This window comes from Dermacentor albipictus, chromosome 5 (assembly GCF_038994185.2).
Source record: "Dermacentor albipictus isolate Rhodes 1998 colony chromosome 5, USDA_Dalb.pri_finalv2, whole genome shotgun sequence".
In the NCBI taxonomy this organism is placed as follows: Eukaryota; Metazoa; Arthropoda; class Arachnida; order Ixodida; family Ixodidae; genus Dermacentor; species Dermacentor albipictus.
The window spans coordinates 912436-936286 of NC_091825.1; the positions used below are offsets into that span (position 1 = coordinate 912436).

General features: G+C 54.3%; 1 protein-coding gene across 1 annotated transcript in view; it reads left to right on the plus strand.

Moving 5' to 3' along the window:
• Nucleotides 1-9437: 9437 nt before the first annotated feature.
• The window catches only part of LOC135912407 (serine/arginine-rich splicing factor 6-like), a 99236-nt gene continuing 84822 nt past the window's right edge, over nucleotides 9438-23851 (plus strand). The window contains exon 1 of the mRNA XM_065444864.2: nucleotides 9438-11016. Coding sequence (XP_065300936.2) covers nucleotides 10459-11016 — 558 coding nt within the window. The 5' untranslated portion in view covers nucleotides 9438-10458. The remainder of the gene's footprint in view (nucleotides 11017-23851) is intronic.

Here is a 23851-nt window from a genome sequence, read left to right on the forward strand (position 1 = left end):
GGAGTGGTCCCTGGTGGCTACTGCCGTGACGGTACGGGCTCTCTTCTCCTTTGGGACAGCACCCGGTACGTACGATGCTCTCTCTCGTCCGCCGACACCTTTGTGACTAGGATTGAGCTCACGCACGGCGCCTTTGCCCGTGCGGGGAGCGCGTACCTCGTGTTGTTTCCTATCCCGACGCTAAGCCGAAGAACGGGTGCCTAGTGCTCGCGCGAGGTCGTACCACGCCGAGCCGCACTTATCGGAGGCCCAAGCCGAAGGAGATTGCCCGAGCTCTCGCGAGTTGGCCCATTGGTTATCGCCAGAGCTAGTAGCATAGCCGCCGGGACTTTTCCTAGCGGCGCGTCCCAGCTTGAGCCTGTGCTCTCGCAGCGACGTGCTACAGGCGCCCCTAGCTGTATTTTTCGCCCTTGGTGCGGGACCCCTTTGGTTCCCCGCCGTCCCGGGACCGGGCGTTTGTGCAGTGTTGGGTGCCGTTGGAAACAATAAACGGTTTCCTTCATTTTAGGGCAATACTGTGTTTTTGCGTGCGTCGCTCGGTAGCCCCTTGTGGCCTGAGCTCGCGCGCAGCGGCGCTAGAGGCTGACGGCTGACGCGGCCCTGTGGCTCGCTAAGCTCGAACCCGCGGTGGTCGGTACTCCTGTGAGACCTGAAAACCCCACACTGGCGCCCAACGCGGATTCAAAGGCTCATTAAGCCTTTGTCTGTGCTTAGCCGAGTTAGTACGCCTTTGCATATTATACTTGCCGCGTTATGTCTGCTAGGCCGAGTGACCTTTGTCATTTGTTAGGGGACTTTTGCCCTTTGTTACCGCGAGCAGACGCCGCGTTGCTCGATAACGGGGCCAGTGCTCCCCTTGAGCAGCGAACTTATGCACCCTCACCTGTCGCAGCCCCCTGTGGGGACGACAACACGAGGCGCTACGTACCAGCTCCCAGTGGAGCAGTAGCGTTGTTTGGGAACGGGGCCAGAGCCCTCCCCGAACAGTGCACACCAGCACATTCGTCTGCCACAACTCCCTTCGGAATGCAAGGCAGTGCGATGTCGCAGCGCTCTCGATCGGCTCCCTGTGGAGTTTACGGAGCGCAGCTCGGAAACGGGGCCTTAGCCCTCTCCGACGGTTGCCCGATGGCTGCTACTCAAATGAGCAGCCAAAACCAGTGGTCTGCCACGGCCCCCTGTGGGGATTACAATGCTGCAGCCACGAATTTCGCTCATTCGTCTCCCTTTGGAGTACATTCGGTTGTGCCCAGTGGCGCAACCTTCGAGCGCGCACCTGTTTTGTCGACGCTGGCTGCAAGCGGCCTAAGCAATTCACGTATAGCTGCCTCAAGTGGCGGCTGTGAACGACAGCAGGCGCACCCCGCTAGGAGCCCGTTTTGCTCTGGGGCTGGCGGCGCAGCGGCCGGTATCCCTGTGGAAACGGCGCCGCTGATCGAGCTGGAGGACTGTTCACCCTTGCTCGACCACGCCGCTAACGCGCCAACGGTTCCCTTTGGAGCAAGCGCACAGACGCTGTTGCAAAACGCCGCTGAAATGATTCAGTCACTCTCGGGGGCAGTTAAGACGCTTTCGGCTGTACCGAAATGCGCGCACCCCGCTGTACGGTTGGCAGTCCCGACTTACAGCGGATACGGTGACCTGCTCAGTGCCAGGGATTATTGTGACTCCCTGGTACGCTACCAGATGGCAAATTGTTTGGAGGATCAGGAGGTGCTGGAACGCGTCGTTCCCGTAGCACTTACTGACACGGCGGCTAGGTGGTACCGGCTTTCCGGATACCGTGCAACAACCCTCGAGGAGTTCCGCGTGGCATTCCTGCGCGAATTCCTACCCGCTGACTACCAGAGTAGGATGCGGCGAGAGCTTGAGCTACGTACACAAGCTCCTGACGAGTCACTTCAGGAGTACGTACGCGCGATGCAAGACCTTTTCTTAATCGCCGAGCCCAATGCTTCGAACGAGGAACGCGTCGAACGGGTGATCAGGCAGGCACATCCGACCTTTTCGGCGTACCTGCGCGGCGGCCGCTTCCGAGATCTGGAAGAATTGGCCGCCGAGGCAAAGCGCATCCAAGGCGACATTCTCGCCGCGCGAGCCTATCGCCCACCGCCGCCCGCCAGCGAGGCCCTTGAGCCACGCTGCGCGTGGGGAGGGCCTGTGCCCCTCCCCCAACGGCAACAACCTGGCCAAGCTGCCTTTGCGGCTGCAAGCGGGTGTGTTTGGGAGCTGAGCGCGCGCGCTCTAGATCCCTACACGTACGGGAGGCGGGCAGCCTGTGCTGCACCACCGCCCGAAATGCATGAGCAGGGACGCTCTTCGACCCAGCGCATCGCAGAGGCGGACGCTCGTGATAACAGGCCCTTTGGTCAAGCAGCGAGTCGACCCCGGCAGGGAGCTGAGGCCGCTCCGCCTCGGGAAAGGTACCGAGAAGGAGTGCGCTGTTTTCGCTGCCAACAACGAGGGCACATAGCAAGGGACTGCACCGCGCCCAGGCCTCCTGCGAGGTCGGGAAACGGGAGCGCGGGTCGCTCGTGAAGGCACGAGTGACCGAAACCTTGCTTGTCCCCTCGGCGTATCGAGCAGGATGTGTTGCTGGGGCGCACGCGCCCTTCATTCCGGTGACCATTGTCGGCCGCGAATTTCCTGCGCTGCTGGACACGGGCGCAAGCGCTTCGTTGTTCGGCGAACAGGTGTTATCCCACTTGCAGAAGCACTCAGTGCGCTTGCGGGATTGCCGAACGACATTCAATCTTGCGAAAGGCGTGGCCCATTCGGCGGGCGCCGCAAGGCTGACTGTCAGGTGGGGAGAGCGAATGAGACGCACGCGTTTCGTTCATCTCCCCGGGCTCAGTGTTCCTATAATCCTCGGACGGGACTTTCTCCTGAAAACCGGGATCGTAGTGGACATTGCGAATGGCGGCTATCGCGACGGACCGTTCACGTTGCTAAAGCCGTTCATCAGCCCGCCGGCGTCCGATCTTGCCTGTGCAGATGGGGCGTCGGAAATGTGCCGCGCGCCAAGTTCGGGGGCAAGCCCTCGAGCTGTGCGCTCGCCTGCTGCGACTCCCCTTTGGGAACAAGAGGCACGGCACGAACCGCGTCGCGCGCAGAATTCGGGGGCAGGCCCTCGAGCTGTGCGCTCGTCCGGTTGCACCAACGTGGTAGCTGACGCGCTATCCCGTGCCCCATTGTGCACCAAGAGCATTCCTCCAGGTGTTACAGCCACTGCTGGTGCCTTTGCGCCAGCAAGCGTCGGGGGCGAAACGAGCGCAGAGAGAGGCGAGTCCGCAAGCGGGCAAACCTGTCATTCCGCTCTCCAGGCAAGCAGCGCGCCGCAAAACGAGCGAGCGGGGGAGCTTCTCGAAAGCGAACCTACAACGCCGTTGGCTGCAGTCCTGAGTGGGGACGAGACCAGACTCCCCTTTGGGAGAATTGGAATCGCATTCAGCAGGCAAGAGTTACTGAAGGCCCAGCAAATTGATTCGTTTTGTCGCGGAGTGAGCGACGGTCTCAGGGAGACGGAGCGCCGAGACGCTGCTGGTAGTGCGGCGGGCGCAGGGGGGCCGGAACCGGCGTGTGTCGCTGGGTCCCCCACGGATTTATATTTGCTGGATCACGATGGGCTCCTGCTGAAATACATAGCCACCGATGACGAGGCTGTGGACCCGTTTAAGGTGGTTATCCCCAAGAGTCTGAGAAGCGCACTGTTGCGATCATCTCATGACGTACCCTTGGCCGGTCATTTGAGTGGCTCGAAAGTTTTTGCGAAACTAAGCCAAACTGTGACCTGGCCTGGCATAAAGCGTGACATTTTTCGCTATTGCCATTCCTGCCATGTCTGTCAAACGGTGAAATCAAGGGGTGGCAAGCCGCCCGGGTTGATGAAACCAATTGACAGTGAGCGTCCGTGGCAAGTGGCCACCTGCGATCTTATGGGGCCTTTCCCCAGGAGTAAGCAGGGGTTCACACACCTGATGGTAGTCGTCGATCATTTTTCGAAGTGGGTGGAGTTGTTTCCGCTTCGAAAAGTGACCGCGCGAGCGGTGCTGGAGAGGCTACAGGAAGTTTTTTGTCGGTTCGGCTTTCCGAAAAGACTAATTACGGACAACGCGTCTTATTTCACCGCTCGGGTGTTTGGTGCTACGTGCCGTTCCCTGGGAATTAATCACTCCACCACGTCACCCTACCATCCCCAGTCCAATTTGACGGAGAGGGTCAATAGAACCCTCAAACCAATGTTGGCGGCCTTTGCCGTGAGTCAAAAGGATTGGGCAGACCACTTGAGTGAGCTCGCGTTCGCAATCCGAACCGCCGAGAATCGCTCGACTGGTTTCTCTCCCGCTTTCCTCAATTTTGGAAGGGAGCTGGCAAATCCGGTGACCAGTGTCATTCAATGTCAGCTCGGGGATGAGGAGGCGCCGGCAGACTGTTCTGCGTACGCTTCAGCACTTCGGGACAGGCTTTGTCGGGCTCTCTGTAGAGCAAGGCAGAGTTTGACTTCGGCCAGGGCCCAGCAGAAGGCTCAATACGACCGGAAACATCGCTATCTTTCATTTAAGGTAGGTGATTTAGTCCTGAAGCGCAACCACGCTCTTAGCGACGCGAGCAAGGGGTTCTCAGCCTCGCTCGCTCCTAAGTGGCTTGGTCCGTACCGAGTAGAGAAAGTTTGGTCTCCGCTCGCGTACTTGCTGAAGGATTCCCCTTCGGGAAAACTCAGCCGTGCCCATATCGCCGACCTGAAAGCCTTTGCGTCGCGGTCCGACGAGCTCGCGCCGGTGCCCAGTGGCACCACCCGCAAGCAACAGGGCACACCCGGGGCGAAGGACCGCATTCGGACCACGCACCGGTACAACCTGAGGAGACGGTCACCTGTGTGATATCGCGCCTCACGGCGGACTTTTTCCGCCACCGAAGGCCCTCAGTAACATTGCTTAGCCTCAGTGGGTTAGCTTCTTTGCGGCCAGTGCACGAAAAGAAGCTGGCCCCAGCCCAGCTCTAGCCTTGTTGACAGTGTGTTGTGCAGTGTGCATTTTTTTTTATTTTTGGGTACGCATGCTGAGTGTAATTATTGTTTTAATGTCTTAAGTGTACAGTTGTATAGTTCATTTTTGTTACTTGTACATAGATTTTGACCGTTCTTGTTTTCTTCTGTGGGTGCTTTTTTTTCTTCTCGTTTTCGTTTTTTTGCCAAGAGGGGGGTCTGTGACTGGCGTGTCGTGCAGCGCGGGGGGGTGACAGTGGTCCCCTTGACTCGTTGGTGCGGCAGAGAGGGACGCTTCGCGCCTGGATCGGCGCGGCGCGTTGTGGCCAACGGGCGGCATGGCGGACGGCGAGGAGCGCGGTGCCACGAGGAGTGTGCGCGTGTGTGTGTGCGTGCGTGCGTGGGGGCTGTTGCTCATTGAAGCAAGCTGAAGCAGCCGCGCCAACTCCATCGGATCGCCGCGGATACCGTTGGTGGACGGGACCCTATGACATCACGCCAGGAGCTCGGCTCTGCAGTCGCCGACGCCGTGCGAACGCACTGCAGCCGCCGCTGTGGCTGCCCATCCATCCTGCGTACGGCGGCGTGGCCAGCTGACCTGGCAGTGTCCTGCCCCGTCCACCTGGAGTTCGGGACCACCACCACCACGAAAGCGACACTCATTCGGGCTCACCGGCAACTCCGACGGAACAACGGTGAGCCCGTTCCTGCGTTACCTGGCCTGCTATCAAGCCTACGCTCGCAACTCCCGCGACTTCGGCCACCGCCCTAGCCACAGAACTTTACGCGCCGCGTTCTCTTCGCACCCCCGGACATTGTCCCGCGCTAGCAGCAGACGCTTTTGTTGATATTTCTTTCCCCCTTCGCGGCCTCATTTTCTTGTATTTTAGAGTGTATTTTTTTTTCATTATTTTTCCATTATCATTGTATGTATGTTTTTTTTGTACGCATAGTGCTTGCTGGGCTGAGGTAGCAATTAGCTAGTGCATGAAAGGCTCAGTTGTCTTTGGTGCATTAGCCCCTACCAGCTTCTTCGCCAGACTGGTAGGGGGGCAATTAAGGAGAGGAGGATGTGGGGATTTGGGGAATTCGACGCGCCAGTCGCGCGGGCGCATTTCACCCATGTCTGTAATCCTTAGCCATGCCGTTCTTGCTCCGAACCAGTTTTAGCGGTGGCGCTCCACTCGCCATGGTTCGTGGGTGAGGGCGGAGCTAGTGACGTCACGGGAGTGGTCCCTGGTGGCTACTGCCGTGACGGTACGGGCTCTCTTCTCCTTTGGGACAGCACCCGGTACGTACGATGCTCTCTCTCGTCCGCCGACACCTTTGTGACTAGGATTGAGCTCACGCACGGCGCCTTTGCCCGTGCGGGGAGCGCGTACCTCGTGTTGTTTCCTATCCCGACGCTAAGCCGAAGAACGGGTGCCTAGTGCTCGCGCGAGGTCGTACCACGCCGAGCCGCACTTATCGGAGGCCCAAGCCGAAGGAGATTGCCCGAGCTCTCGCGAGTTGGCCCATTGGTTATCGCCAGAGCTAGTAGCATAGCCGCCGGGACTTTTCCTAGCGGCGCGTCCCAGCTTGAGCCTGTGCTCTCGCAGCGACGTGCTACAGGCGCCCCTAGCTGTATTTTTCGCCCTTGGTGCGGGACCCCTTTGGTTCCCCGCCGTCCCGGGACCGGGCGTTTGTGCAGTGTTGGGTGCCGTTGGAAACAATAAACGGTTTCCTTCATTTTAGGGCAATACTGTGTTTTTGCGTGCGTCGCTCGGTAGCCCCTTGTGGCCTGAGCTCGCGCGCAGCGGCGCTAGAGGCTGACGGCTGACGCGGCCCTGTGGCTCGCTAAGCTCGAACCCGCGGTGGTCGGTACTCCTGTGAGACCTGAAAACCCCACAACTTGATGAAAAAAACAGCATGAAAGAGACCCAAGTGGAAAAGGGGCTGGTGCTGACAAATTTAAACTGGCAGAAAGCGGAGGAGAAAATTCCTAAGCGCACAGCCACAGGGCTAGACGAGGTTCCCATTAGGCTGATAAATTAACTAGGACCAAAAAGTAAGGAAGCTCTGGTGAAAGCAATGGAAAGAACTTTAAAAGATAGACGAATACCAGACAGTTGGCGACAAAGTAGAATGAATTTAATTTATAAAGGTAAGGGGGAGAAAGACAGAATTCACTCGTATAGACCGTTGACCATTACATCGGTAATATACAGGCTAGCAATGCAGGCAATCAAATTAAAGCTTCAAGCATGAGCAGAGAATAATGGCATTTTGGGAGAGCTTCAGAATGGCTTCAGGATAGGTAGGCGTTTGGATTATAACTTGTTTGTTCTTACTCAGTGTATTGAAATATCAAAAGCAGAAAGCAGACCGTTGTATGTGGCGTTTTTAGACATTACAGAAGCCTACGACAACGTAGACCGTAACATGTTGTGGGATATTCTGGAAGGGGAAGGCTTAGGTAACGATTGTCTACAGGTTTTGAGAGAGATTTACCTAGAAAATACCGTTTGCGTTGAATGGGAAAGGGTGAGGAGCGAGGAGAAAGTTCATATCAACAAGGGACTGAAGCAGGGGTGCCCTTTATCCCCGCTGCTGTTTATGATGTACATGGTGAGGATGGAGAGGGCGCAAGAAGGAAGTAATATCGGGTTTAATCTCTCATACAAACAGGCGGGTACAGTAATGGAGCAGCAACTCCCAGGTTTATTTTATGCGGACGACATTGTGTTGCTAGCTAACAAGCAAAGTGATTTGCAACGTCTGGCTGATATCTGTGGACAGGAAGGCAACAATATAGGTTTGAAATTTAGTGTTAGAAAATCAGGTGTCATGGTATGCAATGAAAACAGTGAACCGACAGTGGAGATACAGGGCCAAGAAATGCCTCGGGTAACAGAACATAAATACATTGGTATATGGATAAACGAAAGCAGTGGATACATGGAAACAGGAAAAAACCATAACAGTAAAAGGGAAGAGAAATGCAGCCATAATGAAGCACAGAGCGCTATGGGGATACAATAGGTACGAGGTCCTCCGAGGTATGTGGAAAGGTGTAATTGTTCCAGGACTTACTTTTGGAAATGCGGTTGTTTTCTATAAATCAGGGGTACAATCAGGACTCGACGGGAACCAAAGGTCAGTGGGTCGCCTCGCATTGGGCGCTCATGGGAATACTACAAATGAAGCTGTGCAGGGTGATATAGGCTGGACTAGTTTTGAAGTGAGGGAAGCTCGATCGCAGTAAAATTGAGTATGAAGAACGGCTGAGGAATATGGAAGAAAGTAAATGGGCTGGGAAAGTGTTCAGGCATCTGTACAGGGAAAGCCTTGATTCACAGTGGAGGAAAAGAACTAGGAAGCTTACCAGCAAGTATGCGGCCTGTAGGGTGGACAACACAGGAACAAAGAAGGTCAAGCGGAAAGTCAGAGAGGATGAATTAATCTCATGGGTGGGGGCAATGGAAAAGAAACCTGCCGTGAGTAACTACTTAAGAGGAAAAAAACGAAATCAGGAAAGAGACCGTTTATGATAACTCAAAGGGAAGCTCATTACTTTTCCAAGCGAGATTGGGATGCCTTAGAACACGCACCTATAAAGCGAGATATAAGAAGGAAGAAGAAGCATGTGCTTACTGCGGTAAAGCTAGGGAAACTACGGAGCATGTTTTATTAGAATGTGAAGACGTCTACCCAGCGGTCGATTTAGGCACCACATGCCTCCTTGAAGCCCTTGGGTTCAGAGGGAGCAATGGTAAAGCAAACATGTCCGCAATAGACATTAGTAAGAGGCGACTGGAGGATTGGTGGAAGTAGGGAAACGACAAAAGACGGAGACGTACAAAAGCACAGTTCGCAATGGACGTCAGACTCTGGAGTTATGCAAGACGCGTAGCGCCAACCTGCCGTTGCGAAGAGGCAGTAATTGAGTAGTGCGAAGCCCGACTCCCTTGCTAAGTTGCCTATGCAGCTAGCGACTGCGAAACAACGATCTAACTAATTTTGGTCCATAATGCGAGCGTTTTGCACATTTCACACCCAGACAGAGAGCTATGAATTTCTACGCTAGTCGGACGCACCGCCGAACTGCCATAAAGCGCTTGCACTCTTCAGACTGATGGCGGAAACGACGGCAACCGCGATAGCTCCGCGCGCTACGAAGAAACGCCGCAATCGACGCTACTGTTGTGTTGTAAATTGCCATGAACGTGAAGGACGGAATAACAACGTTCAGTTTTACCGATTTCCATCGCGATCGTATGAAGAGGAAAGGCGGGAGCGCTTGATACGGGCCGCGGTTCAACCTGTTGGGCAATCGGATTACTTGCATTCCCCACAACACAGCGGCTCGCGTGAGAAAGTGCGACAATTTTGTTCTGCTGTTGCTGGGACGACGACGACGACGCTCGAGCCATTGCTGCCGGTGCTAGTTTTCCGTAGTTTTTGGGCTTTTTGACCCGTTCAACCCTACTGGACCACCACAATTTTGGCTGGGATCGACGCCGGAAGTGAAGAGGACCACGAGGACCCCAAATTCAAACCGGTGGGTCCAATATTCTGGATTTTATCGGCATTTGAATTTGCCATGTGGCCGACCGGGTAGTAAGCCTAACAAAACCCAGAGCAATAGCGGGAATCCGCGGCCTCCCCGGCCTCGGCCCGAGGTAGAGAAGACCCGGAGCGATGTCCCAAACAAGCAATCCCATCTACGACCGACCCTCAGTGACAGGCCCGACAAGAGTTTCAGCCGAATCGCAAGAAAACATGGAGGAAGACCTCCAAGACCCCACCGAGGCGGCTCCCGAGCAGCAGCTAGTCCGCGGTGGACCCGCGGCGGCAGGCAGCCACCAAGCCCTAGACAGCAGCACCCCATCGACACAAAGCTCAGAAGTAAGCAACAATGGCGGAACCGACACAGATTGGGAAATCGCCATGTCAAAAAGGCAGACACGACGCCAACGCAGCGATAACAAGCAGCAAGTTTTGGCGGGAACGTCGGGGAATGAAAATTCCCCAGGCGCGGCGAAGGTCACAGATGGTGCGTCAACTGCGCCGGAGAAGAGGAGAGAGGAAGGAGGAGCGCCGAGGAGGAGACTGCCGCCGCTCCCCAGAGACGACCTTAAGATAGTCCTTCGGCCGAGGGGACTAGCTGTTAAAAGCCTGCAGACGCAGCAGGTGGCGCGAGCGGTGGTTGCTGCCACCAAGCAAGGATGTAAGGCGGAAGACCTCATCATCCGACTGCGCAACGTCACAATATCATCATCATCAGCACCGACAACGAAGAGGCGGCCCAGACGATCAGGCGCATCACGCAGCTGAGCTTCGGGGGCAAGAACTACGCCGTCAACGCCCACGTGGCGGCGCCGGAAGGCACGTTGCACGGGGTCATCCACGGCGTGGACCAGGGGACCTCGCCGGAAGAACTCAAGACCAACCTCAGAGTCCGCACGCAAGGCGTGAAGGTCCTTGCAGCCAGAATGCTTGGGAGATCCAGCACGGCCGTCATCACCTTCGACGGACCCATCCTCCCGAAGCAGGTGCTGTACTACGGTGGGGAGATGTGGTGCTACCCGTATCGGCCAACAAGGCAGGTGTGCTACGCCTGCGGCCAACAGGGGCACCGAATGGACGTCTGCCCGAACCCGGAAACCAGGACCTGCAGGCAGTGCGGCTGCCAAAACCCGGAGGAGGTGCACCAGTGCACGCCCAAGTGCCTGCTATGCGGCGGCGACCACGCGGTGGGTACGAGAGACTGCAAACAACGCCTCAAGTCAGCGAGCGAGCTGCGATGGGGCACCCAGCAGCAGCTACGGCGCAGCAGAAGCCGATGCCGAGGAAGAAGACCACGATGGTTCCGGGACGAGAGCCAGGGCCCGGGCTGGAGCGGATCGCGGAGCCGCAGCCGCGGCAGGAGCCGAAGCCGAAGCCGAAGCCGAGGGTCCGTCCGGGACGAGTCATACCCACCCCTGGGCAACACCGACAAGAAGCAGCTGCAGCAGAAACAGCAGCAAAAGAAGAGCGGCGAAGGAGTTAAGGTGAGCTGGGGAGACGGGCCTCCCAAATCGCTTTTTGCACCGCACTCGAGCAACACACAAACAACACAAGACAGACAACTAATTGAAGAAATCAAAAGTCTCAGGCGCGAACTCGAGCAAAGTCGCGAGGAATCGAGACAATTAAAAAAACAGCTAAACGACTTAATCAGGGAAAAACAAGAAATGAGGGCAGGTTACACATCGACCAGCACACCTTCTCCGCCACCCCAGACCATGGAGCTGGCACAACAAAACAACGAGAAGAGGAACCCCATTGACGACCTCAGAAGTCTCATAATGAATCTACAGAGCCAGATGCAAAGTCAAATGCAACAGATGCAAAGCTAAATACAGCAAACACAACAAAAGTTTGCCCTGCAAGAGCAGAGTTTCCGAAATTACGTGAAGAATCAGAATACGCAAAGAACCACCAACGATGCCAGAGACAGACAACGAACGTAGGTTCGGCGCAGAAACTCCCAACGCAACCAACAATAATCAGACATGGCAGAACGGAAACAACAACACTTAGAAATCTGGCAATGGAACTGCAGGGGGTACAAGCGCAAGCAGGGCCTCCTACAGCAATTCATATACACCAGAGGAACCCCACCAGATGTAATCATGTTGCAAGAAACAAACAGCACCCCAACGCTCAGGGGCTACACATGTCAAGAGAGCGGCCGCACCGCGACCCTCATAAGCAAACAAATAGTAGCCGTAGCACACAGAGAGATAGAGGATACCCAAATAGAGCACGTAATCACGGAGATAATTCCCAAAAAGAAAAGAAAAGCCAAGAGCACCTACATCGTAAATCTATATAGCCCACCCAGACAAACAAAGGGGAACTTTATTAGGCTCTTTGCGGAGGCCAAAAAGTTAGCGGGGCAGAATACTCTAATCATTGCGGGCGACTTTAACGCCAAGAGTCCGAGATGGGGCTATACTAACGAGGACAAAAAGGGGCGCGGAATCTGCACGGCGGCAGAGAACGTAGGGTGCGAGCTGCTAACCGACGAGAACCAACCGACCAGGCAGGGGAATAGCGTCAGTCCAGACACGAGCCCCGATCTAACCTTTATCAGGGGCGCCAAACAAGCGGAATGGGAAAACCTGCTCGAGAACCTTGGGAGCGACCATCACATAATAAGGATCAGTACGGTGGCGGACAACGTCCGGAGGAAGATTGGCACGGCTCGGCTGACGGACTGGGACGCCTTTAGAGCGCACTGCAAGCAGATCGAAGGCAGCATCGTTTCGGCGGAAGAGTGGAGCCAACAACTCAGGCGAATCCAAGACCTATACACGAAGGAAGTAGACAGGACGGAACAGACGCCGGAGGTGGACAAGCGGCTCCTCAGGCTTTGGGAGGCGAGACGCGGGCTCACCAAGAGGTGGAAGCGTCAGAAACTCAACAGAAAGCTAAAAAAGAAAATTGCGGACATCACCAAGAAAACGGAGGAGTACGCAACGCAGCTGGCCAGACAGGGGTGGCAGCAATTTAGCAATTCGCTAAACGGCACCCTCAGTACGGCCAGAACGTGGCAGATCCTCAAGGCCATCGCATCAAATATTCTTGCATGGATTTTAGCAATATTGTTTATCCCATACATTGCTATTCCATTTTTCTTTGTCTTTCAGCGTAAAGATAAACGTAGCTTTTGGCAAAAAGAAGCTATGAATATTAGTCAACCATCACTAGTAGAGTCATTCTGTTTAGCATGGACCCGAGCAAAAACAAATCCGAAGGCAGCAAGTCGATACAGAGGCTAATCCACCAGTACGAAGGCACAGACGAAGAACTCCTTGAGGAAGTCCGGGTCAAATGCTACGGCAAAGAGCAGGTCGAGAGCTACAAGGAAGAATACCGCGGCGAAGAAAACCCTACTACGGACCGACCCATCATGAGAGAAGAGGTCGTCGAGGCGATAAGATCGGCCACCAAGAACACGGCGGCGGGGGCGGACAAAATCCGGAACTCGCTAATCAGAAATGTCGGCGACGAGGCCATCGACCAACTGACGGCCTACCTCAACAAGCTCTGGCAAGAAGGAAGAGTTCCGGCGGAGTGGAAACACGCCGTCGTTGTAATGATTCAGAAGCCAGGGAAGAAACTCCAAATAGAAAATCTCAGGCCGATATCCCTAACGTCGTGCCTGGGCAAGCTATACGAGAAAGTGATCGCGAAGAGAATCCATTCGCACTTGGAAAACGAGCGATGGTACCCGGACAGCATGTACGGTTTCAGAGCCAACCTCTCAACGCAAGACGTGCTGCTCCAACTCAAGGAGGAAGTGCTCGAGACGATGCCGAAAACGGGCGAAAACGTCGTCATGGCCCTCGACATAAAGGGGGCCTTCGACAACGTGAGCCACGCGGCCATCATGGAGGGCATCAACAACACAAACTGCAGGAAGAGAGTGCACGATTACGTCAGGGACTTCCTGAGCAACAGAACGGCGACGGTGGGGCTGGGCGAGCTGAGAAGCAACATCTTCCCCACGCCGTGCAAGGGCACACCCCAAGGATCAGTCATATCGCCCGTCCTCTTCAACGTGGCAATGATTGGCCTGGCAAGAAAACTTAAGGAGATCCGAGGCATCCAGCACGCGATATACGCCGACGACGTCACAATCTGGGTCACCCAAGGATCCCTCGGAGAGAAGCAAGAAAAACTGCAGGAAGCGGCGACCTGCGTGGAAAACTACACCAGAGAAAGGGGACTGCGATGCTCCACGGAGAAGTCGGAGCTCCTCAGGGTCGGCAAGCACCCAACGCAAGCGACACTGGAGGTGACCCTCGAGGGACACAACATCCCGGAGAAGAACATGATTAGGATCCTGGGCATGTGGCTACAAGGCAGCCGGAAGTGCAGCCACACCATTAGCCTGCTGAGCAAGGCGGCGGAACAGGTGGGCCGCATGATCAATAGGGTGTCCCAAAAGAGATACGGAATGAAAGAAGAAGACACTCTGAAGCTAGTCAACAGCCTAATTGTCAGCCGAGTCACGTACTCCCTGCCGTACCACGTGACGACCAAGGCAGAAAGAGAGCAAGCAGACACCACCCTCAGGAAGGCATACAAGACGGCTCTGTGTCTACCGAGAAACACGTCGAACGAGAAGTTGCTCCAGCTGGGCATCAGCAACACCTTCAGCGAGCTCGCCGAGGCTCTGCTGGGTACGCAAACCGCGAGACTCAGAGGCAACCCTACGGGACGAGCGCTCCTGAGGAGGTTGGGTCGGGATACGAGCGGACTGGCAGACAGATACGCGGACGTACCGGACCACCTCAGAAAAACCATTAATGTGGGACCACTGCCAAAAAATATGGATCCCAACTTACACGAAAACAGGCGAAAAGCTAGGGCCGAATATGTTGAGAGAACGCTAGCCCAGCTAGACAATACAGTATACACGGCCGCCGCCGTATATCCACACGGAAGAGAACGCGTAGCCGCGACGGTAGTGGTTAATAGGGAAGGAAACCCGATCACGTATGCCACAGCAAAGGTTGCTGGCACAGCGGAGGCCGAGGAGATTGCCGTAGCGCTGGCGGCAGCGGAAGGTTATAGAACAGGCCGATCTCTCAACATACTGACGGACTCAAAAGAGGTGTGCAGAAACTACACGAGAGGCAGAATCAGCAAAACTGCCCTCAGAATACTCAGCGGAGCCACCTCCGCCGAGAAGGAAAAGCCCCGACACAAACTAATCTGGATCCCGGGTCACGTAGGCATAGTGGGGAACGAAAGGGCAGACAGCCTAGCTCGAGGTGAAGCGTTCCGAGCTGGGTGGTCGAATGCCCCGGAGACCCACCTACAGGCTTGCGAGGGGGGATACGCAGAGACCCTGAACTTACATAGAGGAACTAGAATTAGATATCCGCCACCACACAAAGACCTCTCAAAGGAGGAAGCGACGAGCTGGCGCAGACTACAGACAAACTCCTTCCCCAACTTACACGTGCTCAATAAGATGTTTCCGACACAATACAGGGCCACCTGCCCTTGGTGCGGTGCCAAACCTACACTTTACCACATCACCTGGGAGTGCGAACGCAACAAAGCATTCCACAAACACGAACACCCGAGTGCGGAGCAATGGGAGAGTCGGCTCACCAGCAGCGAGCTCACGGCCCAAAGGGCCCTAGTGCAGCACGCGAGCGATGCAGCGCGACTCAGTGGAGCCCTGGAATAGGGGCCCACCCTTGCTGAAGAGAAGTCTCCAGTCGCCAGCGCCAAGCAGATGAAGACGACGGAGACCTCATAACCGCGAAACTCTCGAAAGACTCAAAAGTTTTCCCTCCCTCCCTCCCTCTGCTGTTGCTGTGCTGCGTAGCCCTGACGGAGGACCGTGGTAGCCAAGCGAAAACTCAAGAATCTGCAGCCGCCACTTCGTTGGTAACAGAAACAACAACGTTGCGAACCATCCTGCTTATATGCCATCGATATCTCCACCTTTTAACAGACGCCCGCCTCCCCTTGACTCAACAATTGGAACGGCGAGATTTGGCAGGTCAGCTTAACCAAACATTTTGGTTCGTTTATGAATTCAAAATCCTGTTCTAGAGCATCGTTGTATCGCGCGCTCATTTCTACTTTCGGTATTTTGTATGTCCTGTGCCGATACAACAAGCACGCTTCGCAATGTGCTGAGCCTGCTCGACTGCGTTTTCCAAATGTGAGCACTAAAGTTGCTGTAGGAGCACTGGATGAGTAATTGCGAACTAACGCATATGTGTAAAGAAAAAAAAATGTCGCATTTATTTACATTTATTTGTGCGCGCTTGTTGCTCGAAGCGTCTGCGAAAAGTTCAAATTAAGGTACTGAGCGATGCTGCAGCTCCTGCGAGAAAGAAAGATGCAGCGCGTAGGCACTGTAGGAAACTCACTTTCGTTATGATCGCACGCTGTTTGCTGCTTCGGAAAGCGTTTTCTGTTTGCTGCCCTGCAAAAGGCTATGAAAGGATTTACTCTCTGTAAATAATTGCGAGACAAAACATTACGGTAAAATACACAAAAATATAGGAGATACTTGAGTCTTGTGTTCAGGACATATTCAATATGAACCAATTTGAAATGCTTAGATTTTTATGCTGGTATGCCTATAGACAAACCTGATGCTCTCTGTACTTGCGAGTTGCAGCACGCCTAAATAACACGCGAGACTTTATTTTATATTGTACACGTACTTCGCCCGGCTGAGCTTCCTTTCCGAAGCGTGGATGGGCGGAAGAAGCTTTCCAGGTCCTTGAATTTTAGAAAACCGTGCCTCAACACAAACCAAAGAGAAGGGTCCATTGTGGCCTATGCACCTTCGCTTGCGGACAGCTCTGCTTGCACTACTCAGTTAGCGCCAAGGCTGTGATGGGGACGCTGGTGACGGGTTTTTCCGCAGCGCCACCTGGGCAGAGTCTGAGGTCTATAGGGGATCAGAAAATTTGGGCGTGGTAGTTCAGAGTGTTTTTTTTCTTTTTCCATTGTTTAACCTAGGTAGGATATTAGGCAGTATAGTAGCAAGAGCTTGGAACCCACCACCCCTTTCCAAAGGGGACGCTCATAATATTGTCACGTGGTGGTGACGTTGAATAAGACAGTAGCAATACTGTGAACAAGAAAACTAACTTTAATTGGGCGAACCTGTGCCCACAAATCAGGCTACACTTATAGCGCAACGATAGCGGCGAACACGCTCGGCGATCGTCGAAATTCTGATCAGCGGGTCAAGCGCGTCGGCTTTTATAGAGCAGTCGTCGAATGTTCCAGACTAATCGTTCGGACCCGCGTGCCTTCCACAAAGTTCTGCATCATTCGAGTAACGCGATGAAATCAGATAACTCAAGGTTCGGCGACAGCAGACAGCCGGGTAGAAGCATCGATAACTTTCCAGAAACGTCGGATACATGCAGGCGCGTCCCTCGCTGCGCGATTACAATTGTTAAGCGGCGACACGTGGTCGCCCGATAAAGATAAGTACACGTGTCAATACCCCCCTCTTAAAAAGCATCGTCCCGATGCTACAAAGAGAGTGAAACACAAAAGGACACTTATTAAACATAAGCAACAACAAAAAGAAACAAAGTCGCGTAGCCCCAAAGTTCATTAACGCTGGTAGTAGGGCTTGAGTCGCACAACGTGGACTACTTCAGGTCGTGAGCGGCGCCGCTGTGATAGCGAAATACCGTCTGGCACGACCTCATACTCCAGTGCGCCAATACGTCGGATGATCTTGTACGGTCCGAAATAGCGACGCAAAAGCTTCTCGCTCAGTCCTCGTCGGCGTATAGGGGTCCAAACCCAAACACGGTCACCGGGCTGGTACTCGACGAAGCGTCGTCGGAGGTTGTAGTGTCGGCTGTCGGTCCTCTGCTGGTTCTTGATCCGCAGGCGGGCGAGCTGTCGGGCTTCTTCGGCGCGCTGGAGGTAGGTACGGACGTCAAGGTTCTCCTCGTCAGTGACGTGCGGCAGCATGGCGTCGAGCGTCGTCGTCGGATTCCTGCCGTAGACCAGCTTGAATGGCGTGATCTGTGTTGTTTCGTGTACCGCCGTGTTATAAGCGAATGTTACGTACGGCAGGACGGCATCCCAGGTCTTGTGTTCGACGTCGACGTACATCGCTAGCATGTCGGCGAGGGTCTTATTCAGCCGCTCCGTAAGACCATTCGTCTGCGGGTGGTAGGCCGTGGTCCTCCTGTGCCTTGTCTGACTGTATTTCAGAATGGCTTGGGTGAGCTCCGCTGTAAAGGCCGTGCCTCGGTCGGTGATGAGGACTTCTGGGGCGCCATGCCGCAGCAGGATGTTTTCGACAAAGAATTTCGCCACTTCGGCTGCGCTACCTTTCGGCAGTGCTTTTGTTTCAGCGAAGCGGGTGAGGTAGTCCGTCGCCACGACGATCCACTTATTTCCGGTTATTGACGTCGGAAAGGGTCCCAGCAAGTCCATCCCGATCAGCTGAAATGGTCGGCAAGGAAAAAATAAAATGGTCGGCCCGGAAAAAATAAAAGAAACTTTCAACCAACAGGTTATCAGACTAAAGAATGCAGGATACGAAAAACATGTACTCTGTACATCAGCGTATAAGTTGATTCGTTATGTGCGCAATGGCTATCAGAGAGAGCGCAACAGACAAGAGACTGACAGCAAAAAAATTGTGTCACTACCATATGCACACAAAATTGCGCATAACTTAAAAAACGTCGGTGGCAGATATGGTCTACAAGTAGTTTTTTCAGCGCCTAACAAACTCGGAAAAATATGTGCCGGACTGGATCGTAAAGCTTCAACAAAAGTAAAAGTAAATGGTCGTAAGTGCACAGTCAAGCATAAAGAAAAACTTGTCGAGTGCAGGTCATCTGTAGTCTACTGTTTGCCCATATCGTGTGGGAAAGTATACATCGGCCAAACTGGTCGGTGTGTAAACACGAGACTTTTGGAGCACAAAAGGTCACTGGGGGGAAACATTCATTCCCATATCAAGGGGCACTGCTCACAACATGGGTGCTGGCCACTTTACAATGATACGACAGTTTTATCACACCATAAGGATCAGCTAACCAGGGAAATAATCGAAGCCTTTCATATTCACAAGAGGGGAGAGGGTTGCATTAGTCAGCCATCTGTTCATCTAAGCCACGGTGAGGTTGCCTTTTTGGAAGTACACTAAAAAGAAGAGAAGAGAAAATGTGTAATAGAAACGGTTGTTCGGGTTGCAACAAACTACGATAAGATTGCACACCATGATAGATAAGTGCCATGTCTTTGACGCCCGAGTGTGCGCGGGCGAATGATTTCAAAAAGAAAAAAAAAAGCCTTTAATCTTGCCTTGATTTGCTTTGACGCCCGAGGGTGCGCGGGTATATAAACATGAAGTATGTGTTCCGAAATAAAATAGTTGCGAGTGCAGCGAGTGTCGTCTTTTCCTGTTTCTCTTCACTGTGTCCGTGTCTGTGCGCTGCTTCACCACCAAGGTACCATGATCGGCAAGGAGGCTCGATTGGCTGTAGTAATCCGGCTGGCCTTGTCGGCGGTGTCTTGCGTCGCTGACAGTCTCGGCATGTTCTGACATAACGGGCGACGTCGGCGGTCAGGCGCGGCCAATAATACTTTTCTTGTATCCTCGATAGTGTCCGGGAAAATCCGAGGTGTCCAGCGGTCGGATCGTCATGTAGGGCGTGCAATACTTCTGGACGAAGTCCTGACGGGACAACAAGAAGGTAATTGGCGCGTACTGGTGAGAAGTTCCTCTTCACGAGTAGACTGTCTTGAAGCGTGAAGGAAGATAATCCGCGCTTAAATGCCCTGGGGACAACGTCGGTGTGCCCTTCCAAATAATCGACGAGGCCTTTAAGCTCCGGGTCCGCTCGTTGTTGTTCGGCGAAGTCTTCCGCGCTTATTATTCCAAGGAAGGCGTCGTCATCCTCGTCATCTTGCGGCGACGGGTCAATGGGGGCACGTGATAGGCAATCGGCGTCTGAGTGTTTTCGTCCGGACTTGTATGTTACAGTGATGTCGTATTCTTGTAGTCTGAGGCTCCACCGTGCCAGCCGTCCAGAGGGATCCTTTAAATTCGCTAGCCAACACAAGGCGTGGTGGTCGCTGACGACTTTGAATGGCCTGCCATATAGGTAAGGGCGAAATTTCGCTGTAGCCCAAACGATGGCGAGGCATTCCTTTTCGGTTGTAGAATAATTGCCTTCCGCTTTTGACAACGACCGGCTAGCGTAAGCTATCACGTGTTCATGTCCATCTTTTCTCTGGACTAGGACGGCACCGAGGCCTAGGCTACTGGCGTCAGTGTGGATTTTGGTATCGGCGTGCTCGTCGAAGTGCGCAAGTACGGGCGGCGACTGCATGCGTCGTTTGAGTTCTTGAAATGCGTCGGCCTGCGGCTTTTCCCACTTGAACTCGACGTCACATTTAGTTAGCTGCGTCAGCGGCGCAGCGATGCGTGAAAAGTTCTTGACAAATCGCCTGTAGTAGGCACACATGCCAAGAAATCTACGCACTGCCTTCTTGTCGATGGGCTGCGGGAACTTTGCTATGACAGCTGTCTTCTGCGGGTCGGGGCGGACTCCAGGTTTGCTGATGACGTGGCCTAAAAATAGAAGCTCCTCGTAAGCGAAGCGGCACTTTTCCGGCTTCAGAGTAAGTCCTGATGACCTGATGGCCTCTAGTACTGTTGCAAGCCGCCTAAGGTGAACGTCGAAATTTCCGGCGAAGACGACGACGTCATCCAAGTATACGAGACAGGTCTGCCACTTCAATCCTGCTAAAACCGTGTCCATCACGCGCTGGAACGTTGCAGGCGCCGAGCACAGTCCGAATGGCATAACCTTGAACTCGTAGAGGCCGTCTGGGGTGATGAAGGCGGTCTTTTCGCGATCTCTTTCGTCGACTTCTATTTGCCAATAGCCAGACTTGAGGTCCATGGACGAGAAGTATTTGGCGTTGCAGAGCCGATCCAATGCGTCGTCTATCCGTGGAAGGGGGTATACGTCCTTCTTTGTGATCTTGTTCAGACGACGATAATCGACGCAGAAACGCAGGGTTCCGTCCTTTTTCTTCACCAGGACAACAGGGGATGCCCACGGGCTTTTCGACGGCTGGATGATGTCGTCGCGCAGCATTTCGTCGACTTGTTCTCTTATAGCTTCGCGTTCTCGCGGCGAAACGCGGTAAGGGCTCTGACGGAGTGGTCGAGCGCATTCCTCGGTGATTATGCGATGCTTGGCGACTGGTGTTTGTCGAATCCTTGATGACGTCGAAAAGCAGCCTTTGTATCGTCGGAGCAGACTTCTGAGCTCCTGTTGCTTAATCATAGGGAGATTTGGATTAATGTCGTAGTCTGGTTCGGGAACCATAGTCGTCGGGGTAGATGCGGCGGAATCCGAGAGGACAAACGCATTACTCTTTTCCAGAATTTCCTCGATGTACGCGATCGTCGTGCCCTTGTTGATGTGCTTGAACTCCTGGCTGAAGTTTGTCAGCAACACTTCAGTTTTCCCTTCATGCAGTCGAGCGATCCCTCTTGCGACGCAAATTTCACGGTCTAGCAGTAGACGTTGGTCGCCTTCGATGACGCCTTCTACGTCAACGGGTGTTTCGGTGCTGACCGAAATAACAATGCTGCAGCGAGGCGGGATGCTCACTTGATCTTCGAGCACACTCAAGGCGTGGTGACTACGAGGGCTCTCCGGCGGTATCGCATGATCTTCCGACAGTGTTATTGACTTCGACTTCAGGTCGATGACTGCGCCGTGTTGGTTGAGGAAGTCCATACCGAGAATGACGTCTCGTGAACACTGTTGGAGGATAACGAAGGTGGCAGGGTAAGTCCGCTCATGAATGGTTATTCTTGCCGTGCAGATCCCAGTCGGCGCGATGAGGTGTCCTCCAGCGGTTCGAATCTGAGGGCCTTCCCATGCGGTCTTAACTTTCTTCAACTGGGCGGCGATGTGTCCACTCATTACGGAGTAATCGGCCCCTGTGTCGACTAAGGCAGTGACTGCGTGGCCGTCGAGAAGCACGTCGAGGTCGGTTGTTCTTTAACTGGCGTTGCAGTTGGGTCTTGGCGTCGGATCACGGCTGCGTCGTGTTGAACTGAAGCTGGAACGTTGCGTCGTCAAGTCGTCTTTCGTCGGTGTAGTCTTGGCTTCCCGACTTCTTCGGGACGGCGGCGTGTCGTCATAAGGTCGTCGAGATGGTTTCTTCGTCGTCTTCGTCGGCGGCGGAGGATCTTCGTCAGTTCGACGAACAGCAACCGCACCTCCATCGGTTGCTGCTTTTAGTTTTCCGGATATGGGCTCGCAGAGTGGCCCCGGCCTGGGCCGGTGTACGGTCGGCGCTGCGGCGACAGGTAGTGGCCTGGTGACGGCGAACGGGACGGTCGTCGAGGGCTCCACTGAGTGGCGACGAGGTAATCGGCGATGTCACGTGGGCGCTCTCCAAGCTGTGGACGCGGCGCGTTGACGGCGAAACCTCGCAGTCCCATCTCTCGGTACGGGCATCGTCGGTAGACGTGACCTGCTTCTCCGCAGTGGTAGCAGAGCGGGCGGTGGTCAGGAGCACGCCAAACGTCTGTCTTCCTCGGGTAGCTGCGCTGGGCGACGGGTGGGCGTGCTGGCGGCGGCGGTGGTGGTCGACGGAATTGCGGCGTTACGGGGTCCTGGCGCGGTCGTGGAAGGGGACCTTGACGGCGGGCGACGGCGGCGTAGCTCATCGCTTGCGGCTGAGGCTGCGGCGGTTCTGGTTGCACTTGGGGAACTCCAAGCGATCGGTGCACCTCTTCTTTTACGATGTCGGCGATCGAGGCCACTTGAGGCTGCGACGAAGGCAAGACCTTCCGCAGTTCTTCGCGCACAATGGCCCTGATAGTCTCGCGCAGATCGTCCGTGGCCAGTGATTGAATTCCTGCGTAGTGGGTAGAGCTTGTACGGCGGTTGAATTGCCGGTTCCGCATTTCGAGTGTCTTCTCGATGTTCGTCGCCTCAGAAAGAAACTCTTCGATGGTCTTCGGTGGGCTTCTTACCATCCCGGCGAAAAGTTCCTCCTTTACCCCACGCATCAGTAGGCGGACTTTCTTCTCCTCGGCCATATCCGGGAACGGCGTGGCGGAACAAACGGCTCATTTCTTCCGTAAAAATGGCAACGTTCTCGTTTGGTAGCTGCACTCGGGCGTCCAGCATAGCTTCAGCCCTTTCCTTGCGCACCACGCTTGTAAAGGTGCGTAGGAAGCCGCTACGGAACAGGTCCCAAGTTGTCAAGGTCGATTCCCTGTTCTCAAACCAAGTTCTGGCGGTGTCTTCTAAGGCGAAGTAGACATGCCGCAGCTTCTCGTCGGAGTCCCAGTTGTTGAATGTTGCGATTCGTTCGTAGGTCTCCAGCCATGATTCCGGGTCTTCAGTCGCTGCTCCATGAAAGGTTGGTGGGTCCCGAGGTTGTTGTAGGATAACAGGGGACGCTTGGGCAGCCATTGGGGTTGTCTTGACCACGATCTTCTTTGTCGTCTCAGGTAGAAGTCCGTGCTCTGGGGGCAGTCCTTGCAGTCTGCGGCTAGCACGCTGGTCTTCGGCGATGTTGGTTCTGTCCTCGGGCTTCGGGCTTGGGTCGCGGCTTTGCGGGGGCGTTCGGTACATGAACGCACAAGCACCTCCACCAGATGTCACGTGGTGGTGACGTTGAATAAGACAGTAGCAATACTGTGAACAAGAAAACTAACTTTTATTGGGCGAACCTGTGCCCACAAATCAGGCTACACTTATAGCGCAACGATAGCGGCGAACACGCTCGGCGATCGTCGAAAATATGATCAGCGGGTCAAGCGCGTCGGCTTTTATAGAGCAGTCGTCGAATGTTCCAGACTAATCGTTCGGACCCGCGTGCCTTCCACAAAGTTCTGCACCATTCGAGTAACGCGATGAAATCAGATAACACAAGGTTCGGCGACAGCAGACAGCCGGGTAGAAGCATCGATAACTTTCCAGAAACGTCGGATACATGCAGGCGCGTCCCTCGCTGCGCGATTACAATTGTTAAGCGGCGACACGTGGTCGCCCGATAAAGATAAGTACACGTGTCAATATCCATCCATCCATCCATCCATCCATCGCCTGCTACGCAGTGGGCGGCTGTACGGCGTTGTAATTAGTACGGCAGCTGTTGTGTTGTGACGAACTGCTTCTCTAATTGATGATTTTTACTAACTTAGTGACAGTGATGTCCCAAGGCTTTGATCGGTCACTTGGCTCCAAAAGTTCACTGCCCGAACCTAAAAAATGTCAGAGCGTGTAGTCCGCTGCTCTCCAATATAGCGTTAAATAGCCGCTCGTATTG